Raw genomic sequence first — 24,410 nt, forward strand, 5'->3', positions numbered from 1 at the left:
GCTTGGTGTTTTCCTTCTCGCCTGGGGAGGGGCGGTTCTTAAGGGCTGTCTGAATTGGCAGCTTTTCTAACATGGAGGCCTTCCTCCCTGATAATTATCTGGTTTGACCCAGTGACTTGAAGCCCGTTCTCATGCGACGTGCTGATTTCACGGTGTCGCAGCATGCACGGCGTGGGGTGACGGCGGGTGATGGTGACTGGCAGCAAAGCCTGCAGATGCCTTAGAGGTAGGGAGTGCCACCAGTCCAAGGAGCCGCCACAGATGTGGGTGTTTTCAGAGATCCAAAAGGTCGCATGGCTTAGGGAATAGCCACCACAGGGCAACTTTTCATGTGGTGTAAAAATTTGTACAAGTGGCCGGGCATGGTGGCTCACGCCTCTAAATCCCAGCACTTTGGGAGGCCGAGGCGGGCGGATCACCTGAGGTCGGGAGTTTGAGACCAGCCTGACCAACATGGGGAAACCCCATCTCTACCAAAAATACAAAATTAGCCTGGTGTGGTGGCGGGCACCTGTAATCCCAGCTACTCGGGAGGCTGAGGCAGGAGAATCGCTTGAACCCGGGAGGTGGAGGTTGTAGGGAGCCGAGATCGCGCCTTTGCACTGCAGCCTGGGTGACGAGCGAAACTCCATCTCAAAAACAAAAACAAAAAACTTGTACAAGTTAAAACTTGTGACGTTGTTCTCAAACACCCATAGAAACCTTGGGAGCTCCAAGGGGTGTGGGGAGGTCGGGCCTGGGAACCTGCACGGGCCACCTCCGATGCTGTTGTAGTCCAAGGGCAGCTACCTGCACGTGTGACTCAGTGGCCTGCACAGAGCTGTGGGGCACAGTTTTGTCAGGAGGAGAGAACAGTCTCTGGTCCTGTCTTCTGAGTAGCTGAGAAGCTCAGCCTCTGTGGTGTAGACGGGAGAGAAAGTGGATATTTTCAGGAAGTTAAACTTGTAAGCTTTACTCCCGTGAGCCTCTGACTGTCCTCTGGCTATTGTAGTTTCCGTAAGACCTTGTGCCTTTACAACACACACTCCAGCGACGGTGCCTGCTTGAATTTGCCCACGTGGGAAGCTCAGCTTGCTGCCCACCTGGTGGGATTGGAGGACCGGAGCGGGAGGACGACGGTGTCTGTTTTAACAGTGGACTTCGTTAGAAATGTCCTGTTGTTACCACACCTGGGACGGAAGTTCCTGCGGCACACAGCCCCTGATGCCCAGCTGCACGGTGAACGCAGAGCTCCCGCACCACAGGCGTCAGGCCTGGGGTTGAGCTGCTGAAGATGCCAGTGAAGCACAGTCCTGCTCCAACTACCGAGAAGCCGGAGGACATTCTAGAAACTGCTACCAGTTAGCCCTCAGGGTCTGTGCTTTGGAAGCCGAGGCCAACATAGGTTCTCTCCGTTCCCTGCCACACCCAGCTGGCTGTCCCTCGATGCCTCCACTCTAACCGCAGGTCACGCGCCTGCCTTCCCTGCCACACTCCTCCTCGCCTCGCTTTTTCTTTTCTTTATTTTTTTGAGATGGAGTTTCACGCTTGTTGCCCAGGCTGGAGTGCAGTGGCGTGATCTTGGCTCATCGCAACCTCCGCCTCCCAGGTTCAAGTGATTCTCCTGCCTCAGCCTCCCAAGTAGCTGGGATTACAGGTGCGCGCCACCACGCTGGCTAATTTTGTATTCTTAGTAGACGGGGGTTTCACCATGTTGGTCAGGCTGGTCTCCAACTCCCGACCTCAGGTGATCCGCCCACCTTGGCCTCCCAAAGTGCTGGGATGACAGGCGGGAGCCACCGCGCCCGGCCCCACTTCCCTTTTTCTTTGGAACTAAGGTGCACTTGCTGCTTTTTTAAGATGGTCACCTCCCCCAAGCAGGCCATTTGGTTCATTCCAGTATCCCTGCTGGTGGCTAGACCCTCTGGCCTGGAGCAGGGCTATGAAAACACTTGCTGAACGAAAGACAAGCAAAGCATGCTTGAGAGAACGAGAGCTGAATTTTTTTTTTTTTGAGACGGAGCCTCACTCTATGGCCCAGGCTGGAGTGCAGTGGCGTGATCTCGGCTCATTGCAAGCTCCACCTCCTGGATTCACGCCATTCTCCTGCCTCAGCCTCCCGAGTAGCTGGGATTATAGGCGACCGCCACCACACCTGGCTAATTTTTGCATTTTTAGTAGAGACGGGGTTTCACCATGTTGGTCAGGCTGGTCTCCAACTCCCAACTTCAGATGATCCACCTGCCTCGGCTTCCCCAGGTGCTGGGATTACAGGCGTGAGCCTCCGCGTCTGGCCCCGAGAGCTGAATTTTTGAAACCACCCTCACACAGGCGTATTTCACAAATTTTTTTTTTTTTTTTGAGATGGAGTTTCATTTTTGTTGCCCAGGCTGGAGTACAATGGCACGACCTCGGCTCACTGCTACGTCTGCCTCATGGGTTCAAGGGATTCTCCTGCCTCGGCCTCCCAAGTAGCTGGGATTACAGGCGCCCACTGCCACACCCGGCTAATTTTTTGTATTTTTAGTAGAGACAGGGTTTCACCATTTTGATCAGGCTGGTGGTGAACTCCTGACCAGCCGCCTAGGCCTCAGGTGATCCACCCACCTGGGCCTCCCAAAGTGCTGAGATTATAGGCATGAACCACCGCACCTGGCCACATTTGTTTTGCTTTTGCCAAATTTAGCAGTGGAGGATTGTATACCAAAGTTGCCACTAATATGAAGCTCTAAGAACCCACTACTATCGAGCCAGCTTTTTTTTTTTTTTTTTTTTTTTGAGCTGAGGCTGGCCCGGGAGTACAGTGATGCAACCACCGCTCATCAGCCTTGACCACCAGGGCTCAGTTGATTCTCCCACCTCAGCCTCCTGAATAGCTGGGACTGTAGGCGCGCACCAACATGTGGGCTAATTCTTATTTTAGAGGTGGGGTCTCACTAGGTTGCCCAGGCTGGTCTCTAACTCCTGGCTTCAAGCAATCCTCCTGCCTCAGCTTCCCAAAGTGCTGGGATTGTAGATGTGAGCCACTGTGCCTGGCCGTATTTAACAATTCTTTTATTTTCCAGAGATTGGCCAACATTATTTGCATTAGTGTAAACTCCTGAGTGAAATTCCATTCATCTAAAATCTAGTGGTGAGTGCCAAGGGCATCACCTGGCTTTTGATCTGTGATCGTACTAGACACATCACGCCCCGCCACTCCCCGCCAAAAGACTTGCAGCCTCTTACTCTCAAGCCACAGGACACACTCCAGGGGCGGATCAGAATCTCTTTAACAACTGTTTGGGTCGGAGAAAAGGCCTAGGAACAAGCCATAAAAGCTGACTCATTTTAAGCCCCATTGTCCTAAAACATCTTGGTACAGATTTTCTTTTTTTTTTTTTTTTTGAGACAGAGTCTCGCTCTGTCGCCCAGGCTGGAGTGCAGTGGCATGATCTTGGCTCACTACAAGCGCCGCCTCCCGGGTTCACGCCATTCTCCTGCCTCAGCTGGGACTACAGGCGCCTGCCACGGTGCCCGGCTAATTTTTTGTATTTTTAGTAGAGACGGGGTTTCACCGTGGTCTCGATCTCCTCACCTTGTGATCCGCCCGCCTCGGCCTCCCAAAGTGCTGGGATTACAGGCGTGAGCCACCGCGCCCGCCCCAGATTTTCAATGAATTGATTTGAAACTTAGGGCACATTTGGGCAAAACCTTTTTTTTGTTTTTGGAGATGAGTCTTACTCTGTCACCCGGGCTGGAGTGCAGTGGTGCGATCTTGGCTCACTACAACCTCCGCCTCCCGGGTTCAAGCAATTCTCCTGCCTCAGCCTCCTGAGTAGCTGGGACTACAGGCGCCCGGCTAATTTTTGTATTTCTAGTAGAGACGGCGGGGGTCTCACCATTTGGCCTGGTTGGTCTCGAACCCCTGACCTTGTGATCTGCCCACCGGGACCTCCCCAAGTGCCGGGATTACAAGCATGAGCCACCGCACCCGGCCCAAGAGACTCATTTATCAAGAGACTGGGTGTTTGTTTCCCTACTTTTTAAGCTGCTGCTAATAAAAGTTTTATGTATTATTCACTGGAATTGTTGATAACCAGCACGGTTCATCAGGTCTGAAGTATTTGTGTCTTCTTCAAACTCTTTTCCAACTAACGCTGATCTCTGGAGCAGTGAACTAGGAATGCAAGATTTTATTTATTTATTTATGTATTTTGAGAGGGAGTCTTGCTCTGCTGCCCAGGCTGGCGTGCAGTGGTGCAATCTCAGCTCACTGCAACCTCTGTCTCCTGGGTTCAAGCGATTCTCCTGCCTCAGCCTCCCGAGTAGCTGGGATTACAGGCACCCGCCACCATGCCCGGCTCATTTTTGTAATTTTAGTAGAGATGGGGGTGGGGGGGGGGGTCTCACCATGTTGGCCAGGCTGGTCTCGAACTCCTGACCTTGTGATCTGCCCAGCACTCAGGTGATCCACCCGCCTCAGCCTCCCAAAGTGCTGGGATTATAGAAGTGAGCCACCGCACCCAGCCGAATGTAGGATTTTAAAGACAGCAGAGATGAGCTGGACAAGATCACAGTCAGCAGTCAAGGGTTGAGACGAAACTTTTTGCCTGTGGATTTTACAGCCTTTAAAACAAGGACATTGTGAGAACAGGGTATGCATGTATATTGTTTCTTCCAGGTTTCAGTCTTTGGCCAGAAAGAGAGTTTAAGACTCAATATATGCATTTATTTAAAAATATAAATATGGAAAAATAAATAATTTAAAAGACTAAATTGAATGTCCCTAGATTTTCACACATTCAAAGACTACATTTTTTCAAGAGATGGAATGGGACACAAAGCAAGAATGAACGGTTCTAAACTCTCAAAGAAAGAAACCCGGGACATGGTGGGGATCCCTGGCCTAGGTGTTCAAGGTGGTGGCAGTTCCCCAGCCAGGCTCCACTGTCATTCTGTGGCTGGAGTTACAGAAGCAAACAGTCTACGTCACTGAAACCATGAGATGGTTTCATGCCAAAAGGCTTGGCCGATGAGAGGAGAGGGAAGGTGGCTTCTCACTCAGCCGGGGAGGCCCTTATGCTGGGGTGCGGGCCTCTTTGCCCCACGGCAGGCGACCTGCAGCCTAGCGGAGGGGAACCACGCCACGTCCTGGAGGCCATGTGGCTTCCTCAGCTGGGCTCTGGGGCCCACTGAGAGGTCTGAGGCCCCAGGGGTCACCTAGCCCAGGTCCAGCCTGGCTCTGGACACCTGTGTGACATGGGGTGGTGTGTGTTTGAGGGGCTGCCAGGAGGACACAGATGGACGCCTGCTCCGGGTGTGGAGGGAGAGGCTGGCGCAGAGCACGCGGGGATGGGGTGGGGGTGGGGGGGCTCTATGACTGCCCCCAGGACACGGGAGCTGCTCAGGACCGGATTCTGACGTCTGCCCCCGAGAGTGGCTGGGGTCTGTGGTACTGCAGCGGGTCCACGCCCTGCCCACCCATGCCGTGTGGACCTGCCATGGAGAAGGACAGGCTCACTTAGGGGTGGTTTCCTTCTTGGGACGCTGGCACAGTGGCACGGGTGCCACAGTCCCTCAGAACCGCAAAAGGCGGCAAACTCTTCGTCCTTCCCGCTGGGTTTTGATCAAATACAATCACCCCATGTTGCGGCTGTGGGTCCTCGCTCAGCAAACTTCAAGAAACGGAACAGATGGTGCTGGAGTTCTGACTCTGTAGTGCTTGCTGCCTCTGAATCTCCTTCGAAATCCGTCTTTTTAATTCCTAGTAAGTATAGCTCTCTATCCACAATTTTACCCAGCTGTGGAATGCCTGTGGAGGAGGAGGGGCATTGGGAGGGCAGCATGGAGGAGGAGGGCAGCCGGAGGAGAGGCGTCAGGTGGGAGGCGGGCGGCCGGAGGCGGGAAAGGCGGGCCCAGAAGAGAGGCGTTAGGAGGGGACAGACCCGGAGGAATGATCGATGAAACAGGAACAAGGAAAGCGTCGAAATCGAACAAACGGAATGATCCAGAAAGTCATAGACAAAGAGAAGCGATCAGAAGTCGACAAAGCGATCGGTAAAGTGAACAATAAAAACCGACAAATCAGACAAAGAAAAATCCAATCGGGCTCGGAAAAACAGAAATCGATAAAGCCAGTCAACCGAAATCAGACTCAAAGTCAATCATACTCAGTTAGCGCACCTCAGCACACAGAGGCCTGTTCCTGGGAGAGCCACAGGAAGGATGGGGCGGACACCTGAGTGCTTAAGGCCTTCCTCCCTCCAGCTGGCCACACCCAGCCCCCCAGCTGGGCCTCTTCACTGTTCAGAGCCTCTCCCCTTCCTGCCTTCTTCCTGCTCCAGGATGAGTCCAACCGATCCTGGGGGAGCACAGCCCTGAAGGTCCAGGACAAAGCCCCAAGCGGAACCCCACGATGACAGGGACCCTCTTAGCTCATGGGATGACGGCCCAACCCCCGGGCCCGAGAGGGAAGATGCGCGGGAGAACACTGACTTGTCTCGCCCCGGCCTCACTTTCACCCGGAAGAGGCCGTACACAGGGCGGTGGTCGGAGGTCTTGATCCCGGGGCAGGAGGAGTAGCTCACGGGACAGATGTCACCCTTGTGGCGGCTTCTGTACAAGACACGGTCCTTCGGGAAGATTCCGGAGGGAGGAAGTCCAGTTACTCCTGAGGCGCTGTGGGGCGTGGCCCACTCACCTCCCCGCTGTTCTCAAGTGCCCCCTGAGGGAGCCTTCTGGGACCCCCGACACTTATGCCCATTTTGTTGCCTGGTGTCTGTGGCCAGCTGGGCCAGGGCCTGTCCCTCGCCGCTGGAGACCCTGTGAACAGCGGCTACTCCTACCCTGACCTGCCTCAGTGGCTTCTTGAGGCGTCCAGCACACATCGGGACGTGCCCAGAGCTGCAGCCACGGGCCTGGCGGAAGGGTGAGTGAGGGTGCAACGGGCAGAGGCTCTGCACGCCAGGGGTGAGGGCATGGCCGGTGCCCTGTGTGCCAGTCGGCTCACCCAGCCTTGAAAACACCCATGGAGAGGGTGCCGTTCTCCACCAAAGGGGACTCGCCACGAGGCCAGGGTGTAGAGCTGAGGTTCAAGTCAAGGCCGTCCAGGTTCAGACCCCTGATGCCAGGCATTGGGTCCCGGCTGTGGGAGGTGCCCGCCCTGGAAGCACTCTGCGCCGGCCACGGGCGGGGCTCACCGTGTATGAGGGTGTCCTCTGCTTGGAGGTGCTGTCGTACGTGTCCTTCCCGATGTCAAACTTGTATGACGGGAGGAAGTGGATGTCCGGCTCCTGGAAGCCCTTGAAGATGGACCCTGCCACAGGATGGGCACCCGGACTGGCTCAGACCAGCTCGTGCCAGCCGCGGCACCCCAGGCCCTCACCTTTCCTCATCTCCCGCCACGCCCGCCCCCCTCCCAGGCCCTCACCTTTCCGCATCTCTCGGATGAGCTGGTCATGCTGCAGCAGCGCCGGCACGTCCACCACCAGGCCCTGGCACAGGAGGGTGTCCACGGCCGTGCGTCCGCCGCTCAGGCGGAAGTTGAAGTCTCCAAACCAGAACACCTCATCGAAGCGGGTGGTGACGTCCGCTGTGGCACAGTGGACCATGCATGGGCACAGGCAAGCAACGGCAGGTCCTTCCCCTTCCCCAGAACACGGCCTGGCAGTGGCTCCCAGGGGAAGTGGGTCTCGGGTGCCAGCCAGAGGGGCCGGGCCCTCGGGTGGGATTCGCATTGGGACAGCTCCAGAAGGCACCTGGAGCAGCCTCAGGGGCAGACGGCGCCCATGGCAGGGGATGACCATGTCTCTGCTCCTTTCCACACAGCCGGGGGAGGCGGCAGGGCGGGCAGTGGTGAGGACCAGGACCCAGGCTAGCAGGACACGCTGTGAGTGGACGGGATCCGCCCACCCCACTAACCGTGCTAAAGAACCACGAGGGGCTATGCGCTGGGGGCACCTGGACTTTTCGGCCCTCGCTTCCCAGAGCTCAGGACGCTGCCCCTGCAGAGCTGCCGTAAAAACGACGGGCGCCCCGCGTGTGAACCACGGCAGCACCACTCGCATGCGGTGTGGGGGCCCTCACCTGCGCTGGAGCGATAGGGGTTGGTGTCGGGCACGTTTCTGGGCAGGGCCAGGGCTTGCACGGTCCTGGTGTAGTCCAGCAGCCGCTCCGCCACCTTCCCGTCGCCCGCTGTGGGAACAGAAATGGGGTAGGGGTCACAGGGTTCTGGGTCTCCCTCAAGAGCCGCCCCTCTGGACCATGCCCTGACTGCACGCCCCCTGCAGACGCAACCCCACCGGGCATCCGCTGCCAGGCCTGGCCAGGGACATTTCTGCCTCAGAGGACGGAGCGCGGGCCCAGCACGGCATGCCCTCAGTGTCGGGGTCTGCTAGGGGTCCACAGCGTGCATCTTAGCAAGCATGGTGCCCGCCCCACAGCCCTGGGTGGAAGATGAAGCCAGCAGCCAGGACCCCTGCCCTGGGCAGGGTCCTGGTCAGGAGAGGAAGGCTGTTCTCACGCAGCACCTGCGGTGCGGGCACCAAGCGACTTACAGGTGAAGTGGGACGTGATGAAGAGGAAGGAGGTGCCAAAAAAGGTGAAGCTGACGCCCAAGGCCCCCTTGGTCTTGATCTGAGACACGATGCGTGTGGTCACCGTGGAGCACTCCACCTCTGTGGGAGGGGCAGCCCTCAGCTCACCTGCGGGACGCTGCAGGCCGGGGGTCGTGGCCGGACCCGCATGCCAGTGAGGGCTCGCTGTGGAGCCTGTGTGTGACATAGCAACCCCCAGATCCCAGACGCAAAGCGTGCCTGTCCTGCCAAGGCCATGGGTCAGCCGTGGAAAGGGGGGCTGCCACCCTCCAGCCGCGCCCACCTGAGCAGAACCAGATGAGGTCCCGGCGGATGAAGAGCGACATGTAGAGCACGCCGTGGGCCGCCGAGGACAGCAGCACGTAGTGCGGGCCCAGCGTCTCCTGCAGACGCGTCTCCCACTCCCGCCTGCAGAGGAGGAAGCGCGGCCGGCTGGGGGACATGGCCTCCCAGCTCCACCACTCCCAGACCTGCCACCCAGAGCCCCTCGAGGAGCTACCAGGGAAACTCCACGACCTGGCCCCGGAGTCCTGCATGGAGAAGCATTTGCCAGAGGCTGTTGTGGGCCAGAGTTGGGACCTGCCGGGGATCCAGGCAGTGGCTCCCCCGGATCCCTGCTGAGACCCCAGTGAGCAGAGCTCCTCCTGCCTGCATGGCTCATGGGCCAGGGGAGTGGGGCCCACCTCAAATTGGGGCCAGGGCTTCTTCCCCCAGAGCACCTGTGTGGGCGGCAGCCACCTGCTGTTCCCACCACAACGCGGGGGCCCCAGGAGGCCTCGGAGCCCGGCCCTGCTCCCTGCTGCCCTTCTACTCTCTCACGTCAACAATTTGTTACCAAAATCCAATCTCATTGATTTTAAACTCTCCAAGTTGCCACCAGAAACGAAACCGACTCAGGTATCCCGCCCAGGTGTGGAGGCTGCCCGTGCCGAGCCGCAACCCAGGTCTCAACGCCCAGCAGCTTCAGAGACAGCAGCCCCCAGGCAGGCACTGCAGGGCCTGCGGCCACCCTACCTGTCAGAGCAGCCCTCCTGGACGCCGATGACGTACAGGTCCTGGGCATAGTCGGCCTCGGCTGGGAGCAGGAACTCGTCCAGGCTGGGCGGGAGCTCCTGGGAGGAGGGAGCACGTGGTGGGCCGGCTCCTCCCGAAACCTGCAGGCGCCTGTGGGCGAGTCCCACTGCAGCACCTCGAGTGCCAGCAACTCCTCTGAATGAGGGGAAACTGAGGCCAGGGCCAAGAAGGGATCTACCCAGTCGGTCTCCGAGGCAGCCTCTGACACACCAAACACACCTCAGGTTGGCCCTTGGCCTCAGTTTCCCTCTCCAAACACAACTCTGTCCAACAACCACCCCTGTGTGACCCCCGTCACCGTGACCCCAGCCTGTGGGGCCCAACCTGCCCCCGAGCCGCCCCACACGGGCTCTGCTGGCCGCCCTCCCGCTCACCTTGAGCAGACGATTCTCAGCCAGGCCTGGTGACCCAATCCCTTCCCCTCCGTTCTGCAGCCACACGGCCATGGAGGTGCAGGTGGGAGCTCGGGAGGACGGGGGTCCTTACCCACTCTCACCCTCCTGTACCGCGGCTCGCAGTGGATGCACCTCAGGGCTCTGCCCTCCCGGCCCCGGGACGAGGCACAGAACTGCCCCGTCTCCCTCACCCACGTCTGTCCAGCACCGCCCCACCCCTCCCTGCCCAGCACCACCCAGCGCCACGCACCTTCTGGCCCTGCATGTTCCAGGTGGCCACGAAGAGTGCCACGTTCCGGTCTGGGAAGTAGCGGGCCAGCTCGTCTGCCCCCAGCAGGGCCCCGCTGGCCAGGAGGCTGCCCTCCAGGTAACTCCTGTGACGGGAGGACCCCAAGCTCAGGGCCAGGCACAGGACACATCCCTGGGGGGTCTCGGCCAGGTCCCCAGGGACAACAGCAAAACCCACAGAATGTCAGAAGCTGCCCCCGACCCCGAGCAAGGGCTCTGCTGGACGCTGCGGCGCTGCTGTCTGCTCTGCAGGAAAACAAGGCCCGACCTGGCCACACAAACACCCAGAGCGGGTTCACACCCCCACCACCTCCCGGGAAGAGGCGTGAGAGGGTGACATCTGGGGCTTTTTGGTGGTGGGGTCCTGGGAGAACCACAGAGAGGAGCTCCCAAACTATAAGCCACGGCTGTGGGCACAGGGCGCTGTTCGGGGAGGGGCTGGTTCTCCTCCTTTCTCCCCGGGCCCCAACACCAGGCAGGATGGCCTAAGACAGGGAGACCAGGCGAGCCACATGGAAACGCGTTAATCTCCTCGACACCCATGGCTTTGATGCACTTTTGGGTTTGCTTGTTTTGGTTTCTGGGGGGGACAGGGTCTCAGTCTGTGCCCAGGATGGAGGGCAGTGGCACTAACACAGCTGCCTGCAGCCCCCATCTCCGGGGCTCAAGTGATCCTTCTGCCTCAGCCCCCCGAGTAGCGGGAACTCCAGGTGCAGTGCCACCACGCTCGGCCAGTTTTTCATTTTTTATTTTTGTAGAAACAGGGTCTCGCCACGTTGTCCAGGCTGGCACTTTCAGATTTTAATACGGCAGTGCACGCAAATGGTTAAACACACCGTGTGGCACAGCGACGCCCCTGCCCCTCCCCACACTCAGCACCTTCTGCCACGAGGGCTGGTAACCTGTCAAGAGGCAACAGCACACGCCCACTGCTCCGTGGGCCACCCAGTGGTGCAGAAGCCACCAGGGGATGTGGACACACGGAGCCGGCCGTGTGCCCGAGATGCTTGGTTTACAGACACTGAAATGTGAAGTTTACAATTTTCTTGTAGTGTGAAACAGTATTAGAATTGTTTTGACCTTTTCCCAACCATGTGGAAATGTAAAACGCGTTCTCAGCTCGCTGACTACGCAGAAACGCCGTGGGCTAGGCTTGCCAGCCCTCCTCCCCACTCCTTCTCTAAGTAACACTTGTGCTGCTCCTTCTAGATACGCCGTCTTCTGACGTGGTTCCCTTTCGCAAGGGGAGACGAGAGCACAGTGCCGGATTCTTGTGACCTCTCGTGAGAACCTCAATCCTGGCTGCAGCTCCCCAAGCTTCACTGGACACGATTAAATCATGTCACAGGGAGGAACCTCGCTACCTCACCCCTAAAACCGTTGACAGTTCCAGTCAGGACAACTGTGTTCACGCAGCGGTCATTCGGGACAGAGAGTGTTGCTGTGGCCACTGCTGTCAAGTGATCCCGGGCCCAGCAGGGGCTCCTCGGTCACCAGACTCGAGGCCCATGGCCGCTTTGCTGGCAGTGCCCATCATGTCCACACCAGCAGCCGCGTGGCCGGTCTGCCCAGCTCTGTCCAGAGCACGGTTAGTAGCAGCAGGCCAGGGGCAGCCCTCACAGTCATCATTCCTGTGTCCCGACACGGGCAGGGGCAGAGCTGCCTCGGACCCCCATCCAGGGCCAGGACACTGCAGAGCTTCTGCGTAAGGATGCTCAGGCCGGCTGCTGCAGCCTGGGCCGGCTGTCAGAGCAAAAGGAACTGGTGGAGAGAGCATCCCCCTAACCCGCCCTGGCAGCCCCAAGGCACTGGCAAAGGCCAGCAGCCATTCTGAAACAGGGCAGACCAGCCCGTGCACGTGCGGCCCACAAGCTCAGAATGGGTTTTACTGTGTGGAACAGCAGAGAAAGAAAAAACAGCAAGGTTCCAATGTGTGTCCCTAATAGATTCACCGGCACACAGACGCCCTTTGGTCCCCACTGTCCGTGCCTCACCCTTGACAGAAAGCGTGTGCCGACTCCTATTCTAGAACAGACCGGAGATCTGGAAATGGGAAGTTTTTAGACAGCAGAACTGAGTTAAAGGATCCACATCAACCCTCGTTTCCTGGTTGTTTGAAAACAATGACCTGATCCAAATTTGAGACACGACTGCCATTCTAACAGGTGTATCTACGTAAACTGAATCTGATTTTAAAATGTGATGCTTTAGACGCACGAAGAAATTTTACCCTTTACAAGAAACCCTGCAGTGAATTATTTTAACAAAAGCAACAGTTTTGCCCTGTATGTGACCGCACCTGCCCCATCCACGCACAGGAGGGGAGTATGATGGGGGAGCCAGGCACAGGCCCTCACCCCATGCCTAAGCCCACCTGCCTGCTGGTGGACCACAGGCGCAGGGAAGTGAGGCTACCTTCGGGGACTGTGGTGAGCTGAACAGTGATCCCCAAAGCCATGTCCACCCCCAGACCTCCAGAACCTTGGAATGGGGCCTTATTTGGAAACAGGGTCTTTGCAGATGTACTTTTTTTTTTTTTTTTTGTGAGACGGAGTCTCGCTCTATCGCCCAGGCTGGGGTGCAGTGGCGCGATCTCGGCTCACTGCAACCTCCGTCTCCCGGGTTCAAGCCATTCTCCTGCCTCAGCCTCCCGAGTAGCTGGGATTACAGGCGCCTGCCACCACGCCCGGCTAATTTTTTGTATTTTTAGTAGAGATGGGGTTTCACCGTGTTAGCCAGGATGGTCTCGATCTCCTGACCTCGTGATCCGCCCACCTTGGCCTCCTAGAGTGCTGGGATTATAGGCGTGAGCCACCGCGCCCGGCCTGCAGATGTACTTAATTAAGGATCTTGAGATGAGATCACTCTGGATTTAGGGTAGGCAGTAAATTCAATGACTGGTGTCCTTACAAAAAGAGAGGGGAACACAGAGAGATGGGGAAGAAGACGAGAGAGAGACAGAGAGACAGGGAAGAGGCCACATAAAGACAGAGGCAGAGACCGGAGTGTGCCACAAGCCAAGGAACAACTGGGGCCCCAGGAGCGGGAGGCAGCAGGAGGATCCTCCCCCGAGCCTCTGGAGAGAGGCTGCCTGGCCACACCTTGATTTTAGACTTCTGGCCTCTAGAACTGGGAGAGAGTCCAGCTCTGCTGTTTCAAGCCTCCCAGTCCGTGGCCATGAGTTACAGCGGCCCCAGGACACCACACAGAAACCACCTCACACCACTCCCTTCTCACACCTGCCCTGCCTCCCGCTGTGGCTGACAGACAAGACTTGGGCACCATGGCAGTGGGGAGGGGAGGAAAAGAAGGGTGCGGGTGGTTTTGCCAAGTCACAGTGGGAGCATCTGAGGACAGGCCCCCAGACGGCGACCCCAAGACCAGACCAGGCTTGGGAGAGAGCCCATGGGTTCAGTGCCGTTCCTTCCAGCAACAGCTCGAGTCACCAAAACGTTCCTTGTGAGAAAGTGGCTAAACAAAGTAGCCTCAACACATCTGGGGCCTCTTGCGGCAGAAAAAAACTAAGGGGGCAGGCTGGGCGCAGTGGCCCGCGCCTGGAATCCCAGCACTTTGGGAGGCTGAGGCCAGGAGTTCGAGACCAGCCTGGCCAACATGGGGAAACCCCGTGTCTACTGAAAATACAAAATTTAGCCGAGTGTGGTGGCAGGTGCCTATAATCCCAGATGCTTAGGAGGCTGAGGCAGGAGGATCCCTTGAACCCAGGAGGTGGAGGTTACAGTGAGCCGGGATTGCGCCACTGCACTCCAGCCTGGGCCACAGAGAAACAAACAAAAACAACCAAAGGGGCAGATCATATACATTGAGGAAATTTCTCAAGACTAAACAAGAAACAGCGCCAGATACATAATTGTATGCAAGATGCCATCTTGTCTACCTTAACACAACGTCACGCCCACGAATGGTTCTGAAACACACAGGAAAAGTTCTGGGAAGCTGGGGAGAGATGGGAAGGGCGCTGCTGTGGGGAGGGGCTGGGAGATGGGGTGGCTGCGGGAGACCCGCTTCATTCTTTCTGTTTAGGCATCCTAAACGCTGCTGATGGGAACGGTCTCACGAGGTTCCAGCAGCCTGAACACTACAACGAAGGCGGCGCAGGGGCTGCACCCACCAGGCCCTACCTGCTGCGGACGTCCTTGCTGCGGATGGGCGCCAGGAGGCTGAAGGAGGATTTGGCCGATCGAAGGGAACAGTCGTCGCAGGCCAGGGGGCTCCGGGGCCGGCCGGGGCCCAGGCTGCTGTGGGCCCGCACCAGGAGCGGCTGCGCGCGGAGCTTGTAGTCTGCAAGATCCGAGTCGACCTTGTTTGCTGTCCTCAGGGAGTCGGAGGCGATATCCAGGCTCAGGGCAGGCGGCGGGCGCGGGGGCAGCAGGCTGGGCAGCCTGGGCGAGCTCCCTGCCACGGCGGCGTCTCTGTGCAGCAGGTTCGGGGAGCTGCTGGCCACCCCAGAGAGAGGGTTACCCCCCGAGGACGGGCTCCCTCTCTCACTGCCCAGGACCCCGCGGGACTTGGGGATTTCCTGCAAGGAGGTGCTCAGGCAGGGCGGGGAGCAGCTGTGGGCGGGGGCCCCGGGACCCTCGCTCTGCACTGAGCCCCTGGAGGGACTGGTCCCATTCCGGGCTTCCAGGTCTTCCTGGCTGCCTCGAAAACGCCTCCTCCTCCAGCCCTTGTCGTCCAGGGACAGGGCTCGCTCCAGCCGAGGCCTGGCGGGGGGCCGCGGGGTGACGGGTGCTGCCCGGGCTGGCGGGTCCTCGCCGCTGGGCGTGGCCGGGGTGCTGCAGGCAAGCGCCGGGCTCTCGGAGCCCGGAGCATCGGGTGGGGACCCCGCGCGCGGGGCCAGCGGAGCGCCGGGAAGCTGTCCTTGGAGCGTCCTCCCTTCGGGCGGCTGCGGGGCCGGCTCCGAAGGCCGCAGGCTCTCCGCCTTGGACGGCATGGACGGGCCCTCCCAGGGGAGGCCTCGGCGCGGGGCCGCAGGCGGGGCGAGGGGTCAGGGGTGCCGGGTCCGGGGTCGTCGGCGCAGCGAGGAGCAGAAACTGCGCTGCGGCTCCCGCTTGGGCCGGGGGTGGTCGCGGAGGGGCAGGGGCGGCTGCCGCATGGCCCGGGCCCCGGGTCCCGCCAGCCCCTCGGGGCTCCCAGACGCCGTTCCCAGGGCGGTCCGCAGGCAAGGCCTGTCGCGGGCGAGGCTCGACCCCGGCTGGGGCGCCGCTCGGGGAGAGGGGCGGGAACCGGGCACCCCGGGCTGGCCCCGCAGACTCCGAAGCCGACCCCGTACTCGCGGAGGCCCGGCCGCCCAGAGGCGGAGTCAGCCCGGCCGGGACCCAGCAACGGCCGCCGCGGGGCCGCGCCCGGTCCCCGCCCCGCGCCCCGGCCCCGCCCGCAGCGGCCCCTGGCGGCCGGAGGACTGCGCCGCACCGGGCCAGGACGGCTCTCCCACGCCCCTCCCCGCCCGGCAGCCCCGCAGCCCGGCAGCCCGGCAGCCCGGCAGGTCCCAGCGAGGGCAGGTGCAAGTCCCCGGAGAGGACCTGGGCGCGCGCCAGGCGAGTGCCGAGGCCTGCGGACACCTGGACACGTGCACTCACTCGCTTCCAACAAACCAAAGGGAACCACAAGTGAAGGTGCTTGAAGGAGCGCAAAATATTTTATTCAACAATTTGCAATGTAACAATTCTCATTTAGGAAAAATAGCCGCTCCCGCCTGGAGGAAGCTTCTTGAATCAAAAGTCGTGGCAGTCGACCCCAGAACAGCGGGCAGGGCCGACCGGAAGAGGTCCCAGGAATCACAGGAGCTGACCAAGGAACAGAGAGGGCTGCCCCGTCACAGGGACTGGCCTTTCTCCAAGTGACAAGGACAAATGGATCCAGCGGGACACGCCTGTGAAACATTTTGGAAAACATCCTGGGTGGTCTGGGCTAAATGATCAAGTGAAACAGAAAGTCAGGAAGGGCCTGTGCTAATTCCACATTCTACAATTTCTATTCTTAAATTTAAACACCGAACAGTTTATGTTTCCCCAGCAGAACCTACAGAAATTATCTACTGATTTTTATTAGTATTTAAATCTTTTCTTCAGTCTCTTTAGACTTGACAAGAATACGAAGAGTTTTCAGAACAGTCAGAGAAGCCTTAAAGCTTTGCATCAGTGAGAGGAGGCCCCTCTCTGAGTTCAACAGGGCTGAGTCCACCAGGAGCTACTCAAAGTCTCAGTGTGGCAAAACTTGGGGCAGAAGTAAGTTCCAGAGCAGCTGTCAAGAAACTGTGTTAAGATACTCTCCCCAAGATGTTACCAACCCCTGAACCAATGTCCCCCAGGTGAGAAAGTGGGTCACATGGATTGCACCAGGAAAAGTGCAGCCTTTTAGAGAACTGCATCCAGCCCCCTTCACAATGAGTCTAACCATGCTCCTACACGCAAAATGAAGCCCAAATCAAACATCACACCGTCGGTTTTCACCCTGGATGACCACCCTGAGCCATCGTGTCAGACAGCCGGCTCCCTGGGGCTCCTTCCCAGTGACTGGGCCACACGGTGGGCAGTCGCTGGTGCTTTGGGTGAACAAAATCACCCATGGTCCTCATCAGGCCACAGAAAGTAAAGTGAGGCTGGAAACGTCTTTGTTACAGGAAAGAAATTCACTTCAGTAACTAGGGCCTCTCTCAAAAACTGAACTAATGCCAAAGGAACCCCGAGGCTCCTCAGAGACGCTGACTGAGAACACAGCGACCTCCACGCATTCGGCCAGGTTCAAACACGGCGAGGGCCCAGACGCTGCAGAGCAGGGTCGGGGTCTGCCTCAGACAGTCACTCTTTGCTCCCAGCACCTTAAAGGAAGTGCGGGACTCACTGGGCAGGGACTCACAGCTCGGCTTGGAGAGGCCCTGGTTGCTACCGACTGTGTGGCTCTCCTGTGGCAGAGACAGCTCCAGCGAATGAACATTCTTAAATGACCAGGAATGCTACATCCTTAAATCATCCTAAATGACTAAGAAAGTCACATCATTCTTTTCGGCAAACAATTCTGAGTCAAAGATTCAGTCTTTCCATCCAGTATCTGAGAGGATGGTGGAATTAATTTTCAAAATAATTCATTATGACGGGCGGTGAGGAGGGAGGCACAGCGTGGGACCAGCTCTGAGTCACTGCTGTGTCTCCCTGGGGGCGGGACGGAGATCGCGGCGGTCGGTCGGGTTCTTCGGGGAGAACAGCAGCGTCAGGGCTCCAAGTGCAAGTTCACAGCAGGGCAAGCCTAGTTCAGCACCAGGTGCTTCCTCTGGTCAATTCTCCCTAGCCTTGAGCTCCCGGAGGTGGCGCAGGCCTGGAACAAAATCAACAGCATGACCTCTGCATGCCTGCCCCCAGGGTGGGCAGTGCCCGGACGCAGCGTGACAGGGGCTGGTCCACATAATGAACTGCATGGGCCATTGGCGCCGACAAGCTGAAGGCTTCGTTTTTGTTCCTCAAAGCCTCTGGAAACCGACAAGTCAGTGCCAAGTCCTGGGCTCCCTTGAAAGCACCGAGTCCTTAACCATCAGTGTTTACTGTGAGGGTCGCCCGGAGGTGCTGTGGTTTCGTCAGCGCCATGAGACCCAGAGCTGCTCTGCAGAGCCAGCCTGGCTGTCCGGAGTCCCGGGAGGAGTGGTGGCCAGGCCTGGCCACTGCAGGGGACGCGGGGACCCCAGGTGCAGACAGCCAGCCAATGCAGGCATCCGTTCTTACTCCCTTGCAAAGCCTCATGGAGGGGAAAGCCAAGGAATTTGTGTAAAGGCACTAACTACATGGCAAAGGAAGCAGGACAACACCAAAATCGACTAGCCTGGATGCCGAAAAGTAGGTGACAGCCAGGGGCAGCTGCAGGGAGTGGTCCTGGGAGCCTCGGCCTTGTTTGTAGAGGACCAGGGCAGGAATGCTGGGTCCCAGCCCAGGAAGCCTGCGGTCAACAGTGTCTGAGGCCGTGAGGAGTGTGTGAGGCCGTGAGGAGTGTGTGAGGCCGTGCGGGCAGGCTGGGGTGACGATGGGGCTGAATCCCAAGATGCCCCAGACCTCGGCCCCCGCTTGGCTCCCCTCCACTGACAGCCAGTCTATACTCCACAGGCAAGGGAGAGAGGAGGAGAGACGAGGCTGAGGGAGGGAAACCGCAGAAAACATTCTAGAACACTCCCCAGCTGAAGGGCATGCATTCAGGCCCAAGGGGGCTGAGGGGGAAGCCCTGCAGGTCCCAGGGAAACAGGACCCCGAAAGGGGCTGCAGGCAGAATGGACCTGGAATCTCAGCAACCACAGGCACCAGGAAACCTAAGGCCACTTGCAGTTCTGAAGAAAGCAACTTTGGCCCAAGAATGTTACCAGCCAGCCAGCCAGAGAGGCCGGAGAAGAAAGGCGGCTCCAGACATGAAAGGCTTCTCCCAAGTCACCCTGGGACCTTTCTGTCAAGAAGCTTCTAGGAAAAAGAAATAATAAACATACCAAAAAAGCAAGAGCTACTGGAGGATGTGTGTCACCAAGACAAACGGAGTAACTAAGAAAGGCAGGAACACAGGATTCCAAAGCTGCGGGACCCACTCCGGGAGACTCGGGTGCCCAGGCCAAGGGAGGAGAGAACACACTTGGCTCAGAGACCACAGGATCCAGGAGGACAGAACAGCAGACGTGGCAGAGCTGGGGGCTGAATGAGGGATACACAAGTAGAAAGCCAAGCACATTTTACAAACTGCAACCTAGGAAAAGGCAAAGCGAATGCAGGAGCACGGAGGGCCTGGTGTCCACACAGGGCCCCACACGGGAGCACCGAGGGCCTGGTGTCCACAAAGGGCCCCACACGGGAGCGCTGAGGGCCTGGTGTCCACACAGAGGGAGAAATGGCAGCCGGGGAGGGCCCAGCGTGGCTCCTCACAGTGCCCTGTGGACTGCCACACAGTAGGTGTGCAACTTTCATTCAGAAAAGAGAAGCTGGGCACGGTGGCTCACGCCTATAATCCCAGCGCTTTGGGAAGCCGAGGTGGGAAGATCGCTTGAGCCTAGTAGTTCAAGACCAGCCTAGGTAACGAGGTGAGACCCTGTCTCTATAAAACATACAAAAATTTGCCAGGTGTGCTGACCGCGCCTGGAGTCCCAGCCATTCAGGAGGCCGAGGCAGGAGGATTGCTTCAGCCCAGGAGGTTAAGGCTGCAGTGAACTGAGATCAGAGACTGTACCACGACACTCCAGCCTGGGCAACAGAGCAAGACCCTGTCTCAATAAATGTGTGTGTATATGTGTGTGTGTGTGTGTGTGTGTGTGTATTTTTTTTTTTTTGGGATGGAGTCTCGCTCTGTCGCCCAGGCTGGAGTGCAGTGGCGCAATCTCGGCTCACTACAAGCTCCATGCCCGGCTAATTTTTTGTATTTTTCACAGGGTTTTTGTATTTAACACAGGGTTTCACTGTGTTGGCCAAGATGGTCTTGATCTCCTGACCTTGTCATCCGCCCGCCTCAGCCTCCCAAAGTGCTGGGATTATAGGTGTGAGCCACCGCACCCGGCCATAAATATATATTTTTTAAAAAGAAAGAGAAAGAGAATCTAGGGAAGAAAGCTGCCATCACCAAGCAGCAGGGTCAGGAAGTCAATGGACATGTCAGGGTCTCATGGAGAAAGGCAAGGGTCACTCACCTGTGCCAGCTGAGCAGGGTTGTAGAAGGGCACGGCCCCGCTGGGAGGGCCACCTGCAGCAGGGAGGTCGCCAGGAGCCTGAGAAGCACAGAGAAGTCACCTCAGCGGGGCTGTGCTGCACAGCAGCTGGCATTTCAACTGCAGATACAGACGCCGCTTCTACGTGGGATTTACGGTACTTGTAAATAAACTACAGAAGCAGACTGAAGGCACTTCTTGCAACACCAGATTTAGTTATTTTATGGTTCATAGAAAAATGGTGAAAATCAAAGCAACGTGCAGAGCCAATGTTTTAAGCACCGGAACATGCAACAGGAAGGTGCACACGGCACTGAGGTGGCGCTGAGCGTGCGAGGCGGTTAGGAGGTGCCCACGGCTGCAGACCTAAGGCTCCAGCCATGACACGAGGCCCAGAGCTCTCATTTGCAGGCAGAAGGGTCACAGCAAGCCTTTCTGCTGAGCCACGGTTGCAGCTGGTGCCGTGACAGGCAGAAGATGAGGGGTCCGTTCACCTCCCTCCCACACTGGCCGCAGGACCCCGCCACTGCTGCACTCGCCCCGGCCTCAAACCAATGTTCTCATGCTTGATCAGAAAGGAGAAATCTTCCCTCCAGAGGAGAGCGTCCTGACCCGGGAAACACTCACACGGCGAGGCCACGCCCCAGGCCCGTCATTGGAAAAACCAATTCGAGCAAAATGACAGAACCCACTCATTCGCTAGGACACCTCGGAGTTGGTCCAGTCGCCCCGTGTATGTGGATGCTGCACAGCAAACCCCCTTTAAAGGAACACTGCTGTAATCCCAGCATTTTGGGAGACTGAGGCGGGCGGATCACGTGAGGTCAGGAGATCGAGACCAGCCTGACCAACATGGAGAAACCCCATCTCTACTAAAAATACAAAATTAGCTGGGCGTGCTGGCGGGTGCCTGTCATCCCAGCTACTCAGGAAGGCCAAGACAGGAGAATCGCTTGAACCCAGGAGGTGGACGGAGGTTGTGGTGAGCTGAGATCACACCATTGCATTTCAGCCTGGGCAACAAGACTGAAACTCTGTCTCAAAAAAAAAAAAAAAAAGGAACCCTGTACCCTTGGTCACGTGACGCTGAGGGAGCCAACGGGCGAGGTTAGTGGCAAAGCGCACACGGCGAACCGGCACCGCGTGCTCAGGGACACAGGCCAGCTCTCATGTTAGTGAGGACCACCAGCCGCAGGTACCTGATTAAAATGCTGGCTCACTTCACGTGATAATGAACTCATTGAACTACAGCGCGAAAGCTACAAAACAGCAAGAACACACATAAAACACGGACAAAAGTCAACATGCGCGTCACTGTCCAATCCAAGCCATCAGTTCCATTTCAAAAGCTTTGTGATGCCATTAGAATCAATATAACTCAAAAGGAAAAAAGCCAGTGTTAGCTTCAGATTCCTGTCTTAACGTAAAGCTGTTATCCCGAAACAACCATTATCTCAGGGGAGGGCTGGGAGGAAAAGTCCAGCCTTGGCCTAAGCCAGCTTCACCTTCTGACACCTCACAATTCAAGACGATTCCATGCTGTTGAGGGGAGGGGACTGGGACTGAGGTGACAGCTCAAACCCCTTCACCCTTCCTGAAGCTCCTAAATGGTTTTGTTAAAACAAGTGCAATTTTTTTTCCCCCAGGAACGCCACCTTTGAGGTGCTCTTGTTTCTAAACTGCCTCTTCCTACCCAGTACCGCCCTCCATAAAGGAAGAGGCACCTGGACAGTGAGCTGCTGGGGAGGCCTGGGCTGTGGGAGGCCCTGGCGTCGGCACTGCTTACCTCTCCTCCCTGGGAACCCTCAGGCTTAGAGGAGGGGAGTTCAGAGCCAGGGAGTGACGCTGCAGAGCTTAAAACCTGCCAAGAAAAAGAAAAATTGCAGCAACCAAATCCCAGGGAATTTAAGCCTCTCACCCCAGGCCAAAAAATAGGAAGCTGTTCTGGCCTGGGTTGCAAACGCCCTCTTCCACGTAAAGTGCTCCTCAGAGAGAAGTGAAAAGAAAGGTGCCTCACACGCGGCTCCAGCCGCACAACTCTGCTGGCTCTGGACCCCCGCAGCTCTCTCCCAGTTGCCTGTGTGCCTATGACAGGCTTGCAGTCTGGGGCTACTGTTATTCCCATTTTACAGAGGGGAAAACTGAGGCTTAGAGCGGTGAGTGACTGTCCCATGCTTTACACAGCTGATGAATGGAGAACAGGATTAGGCCCAGGCCTGTCCCACTCCCCCTGTAGAGAGTGCAGTCTGAGCTGTTCTTTTTTTTTTGAGATGGAGTCTCGCTCTGTCGCCCAGGCTGGAGTGCAGTGGTGCAATCTCAGCTCACTGCAAGCTCCGCCTCCTGGGTCCAAGCGATTCTTCTGCCTCAGCCTCCTGAGTAGCTGGGATTACAGGCACCTGCCACCACGCCCAGCTAAATTTTGTTTTTAGTAGAGATGGGGTTTCACCATGATGGCCAGGCTGGTCTCGAACTCCTGACCTCAACTGACCCCCCCACCTTGGCCTCCCAAAAAGCTGGGATTACAGGCGTGAGCCACCACTCCCAGCTGGTCAGAGCTGTTCTACTTCACATGGGAGTCATTTGTTTTTTTTTGTTTTGAGACGGAGTCTCGCTCTGTCGCCTAGGCTGGAGTGCAGTGGCCGGATCTCAGCTCACTGCAAGCTCCGCCTCCCGGGTCCACGCCATTCTCCTGCCTCAGCCTCCCGAGTAGCTGGGACTACAGGCGCCCGCCACCTCACCCGGCTAATTTTTTTTGTATTTTTTAGTAAAGATGGGGTTTCACTGTGTTAGCCAGGATGGTCTCGATCTCCTGACCTCGTGATCCACCCGTCTTGGCCTCCCAAAGTTCTGGGATTACAGGCTTGAGCCACCGTGCCTGGACCCCCCTTTTTTTTTTTTTTGGATGAACATATACTTAACTTTTATTATTGGTAGATAATTTCTCTTTAACTTAATTTTATTTTTTCCAATTTTAAAAATTGTAAAATACACATACCATAAAATTTGCCACTTTAATCATTTTTAAGTTTTAAGCACATTCGCCGTGCTGAGCAATCATCACCGTCACCATCCCCAGATCTCGGTCTTCCCAAACAGCTCTGTCCCGCCTGGCACCGCGCATTCTACCTGCCGTCTCGATCATACACAAGTGTGAGGCATTTAAGACGGAACACTCTGCATACACACTGGGTACTGACTTGCAGAACTTAAGGCCCTATCTGGCGGGATGGGGAGGTGACTCCTCGCTGGGTACCCTTCCCCTCTTTCCCACCGCAGCCACTCACCATGGGCTCTGGGGCAGGCTCCAGATTGGCCAGGCCCCTAGCTGGTGCAGGCCCTTCCCTGCCAGTCCCATCTGGAGGCTGTGGTTCCTCTGCACCTGGGGATGAGAGAGCGAGGCGGCCATGATTCCGTCCAGAACATCCCTGGGGTCTCACTGAAGACACCCGGAGAGGAAGAGAGTTTCGTGCTGCACACACGGCACACTCACGAAGAAACGGGCAAATCATAAAAAACCACAAACCAGCCCCGGGCTCCCTGCGTGCTGACCAGGTCATTCTTTTAACAGGACATTTAGGAGACCCAGAGAAAGAGGGTCAAAGGTCAGGAGACTGGGGCTGGTGCTTGTGCCGCCTACCTGGGCTCGGCACAAACAAGTTGGAAGGAATCGGGAGTGGCGCGAGTGGAGCGACAAAGTCCGCAGGAGCAAGAGCCGGCTCGTTCCGCTGGGTCCCACTCGGGTTCAGGACGTCCACGTAGCGAGCTCTGCTTCCGGCTGCAAAGGGGAGGGAAGCAAATTGAGGCGAATGCGCCAGGCGGCCTCCAGTGCTCACTGTGTCAGAGCAAAAGCACGCAGGGACATGCTGGAAGCCATGTCGTGGCCCAACCCTGACGAGGACACCTTTCTACACGCAGATGTGTTTTGGCTTCTGGCCTTGGGGTGGTTCCCTATCTCACCCCGCTGTGGCACAGGCCCTCTGCCTCTGCACAGACATGGCTGTGCCCACAGCTTGTCAACGCAGACGGCTGTGGAACCACGTAACGCTCCGGAGAGCTGCGCTCGTCCCCAAGGCTTCCTCCTCGTGACACCAGCGTTACCTTCCACGGTGCGACACCCATCACCTCCTCCCCACACACAACAGCTACATGCTGGCCTCTCTCGGAGAGTTAGTCGTTCAAGCAAGCTCCCACTCCAAGGCCACCCTTACCTGCTCTTCTAGAGAACACGTTCACCGGGGCTCCAGCAGGCCCTGCGAGACCCGGCGGCGCAGCCTGCACAGCCTTGGGCAGCGAGGTTGGAGGTGGGGGCGGGGCTTTCTTCTGCAGAGGGAAACGCAGCTTCAGACACGCACTGCACTGCGTGCACCAGAAACCCACTGGGACGGCAGTCAGGACGCTCCACAAGGAGCAGCAGCCGCC

General features: G+C 57.6%; 2 protein-coding genes across 11 annotated transcripts in view; both read right to left on the bottom strand.

Moving 5' to 3' along the window:
* Nucleotides 1-4,668: 4,668 nt before the first annotated feature.
* On the bottom strand, nucleotides 4,669-15,678 carry INPP5E (inositol polyphosphate-5-phosphatase E). The gene is given in 11 exon segments (XM_031654779.1): nucleotides 4,669-5,719; nucleotides 5,721-5,742; nucleotides 6,265-6,593; nucleotides 7,161-7,276; nucleotides 7,391-7,552; nucleotides 8,047-8,154; nucleotides 8,517-8,636; nucleotides 8,839-8,963; nucleotides 9,570-9,667; nucleotides 10,275-10,398; nucleotides 14,452-15,678. Coding segments are annotated over 11 exon segments (2,097 nt in total). The 5' UTR covers nucleotides 15,264-15,678; the 3' UTR covers nucleotides 4,669-5,638.
* A 262-nt stretch (nucleotides 15,679-15,940) lies between these two features.
* SEC16A (SEC16 homolog A, endoplasmic reticulum export factor) overlaps nucleotides 15,941-24,410 on the bottom strand; it is a 46,455-nt gene continuing 37,985 nt past the window's right edge. For 7 of the 10 annotated variants that reach the window (XM_009187839.4, XM_009187832.4, XM_009187835.4 and 4 more), the window contains 7 exons: nucleotides 24,200-24,311; nucleotides 23,629-23,766; nucleotides 23,276-23,370; nucleotides 21,778-21,852; nucleotides 21,191-21,250; nucleotides 19,974-20,051; nucleotides 15,941-17,644 (listed from right to left, as the gene is read on the bottom strand). In XM_009187839.4, coding sequence (XP_009186103.2) covers nucleotides 17,576-17,644; nucleotides 19,974-20,051; nucleotides 21,191-21,250; nucleotides 21,778-21,852; nucleotides 23,276-23,370; nucleotides 23,629-23,766; nucleotides 24,200-24,311 — 627 coding nt within the window. In that variant the 3' untranslated portion in view covers nucleotides 15,941-17,575. The remainder of the gene's footprint in view (nucleotides 17,645-19,973; nucleotides 20,052-21,190; nucleotides 21,251-21,777; nucleotides 21,853-23,275; nucleotides 23,371-23,628; nucleotides 23,767-24,199; nucleotides 24,312-24,410) is intronic. The other 3 variants (XM_009187834.4, XM_009187833.4, XM_009187840.4) reach the window with 3 other exon arrangements.

The sequence above is a fragment of the Papio anubis genome, chromosome 13, assembly GCF_008728515.1.
Source record: "Papio anubis isolate 15944 chromosome 13, Panubis1.0, whole genome shotgun sequence".
NCBI classification, from domain to species: domain Eukaryota; kingdom Metazoa; phylum Chordata; class Mammalia; order Primates; family Cercopithecidae; genus Papio; species Papio anubis.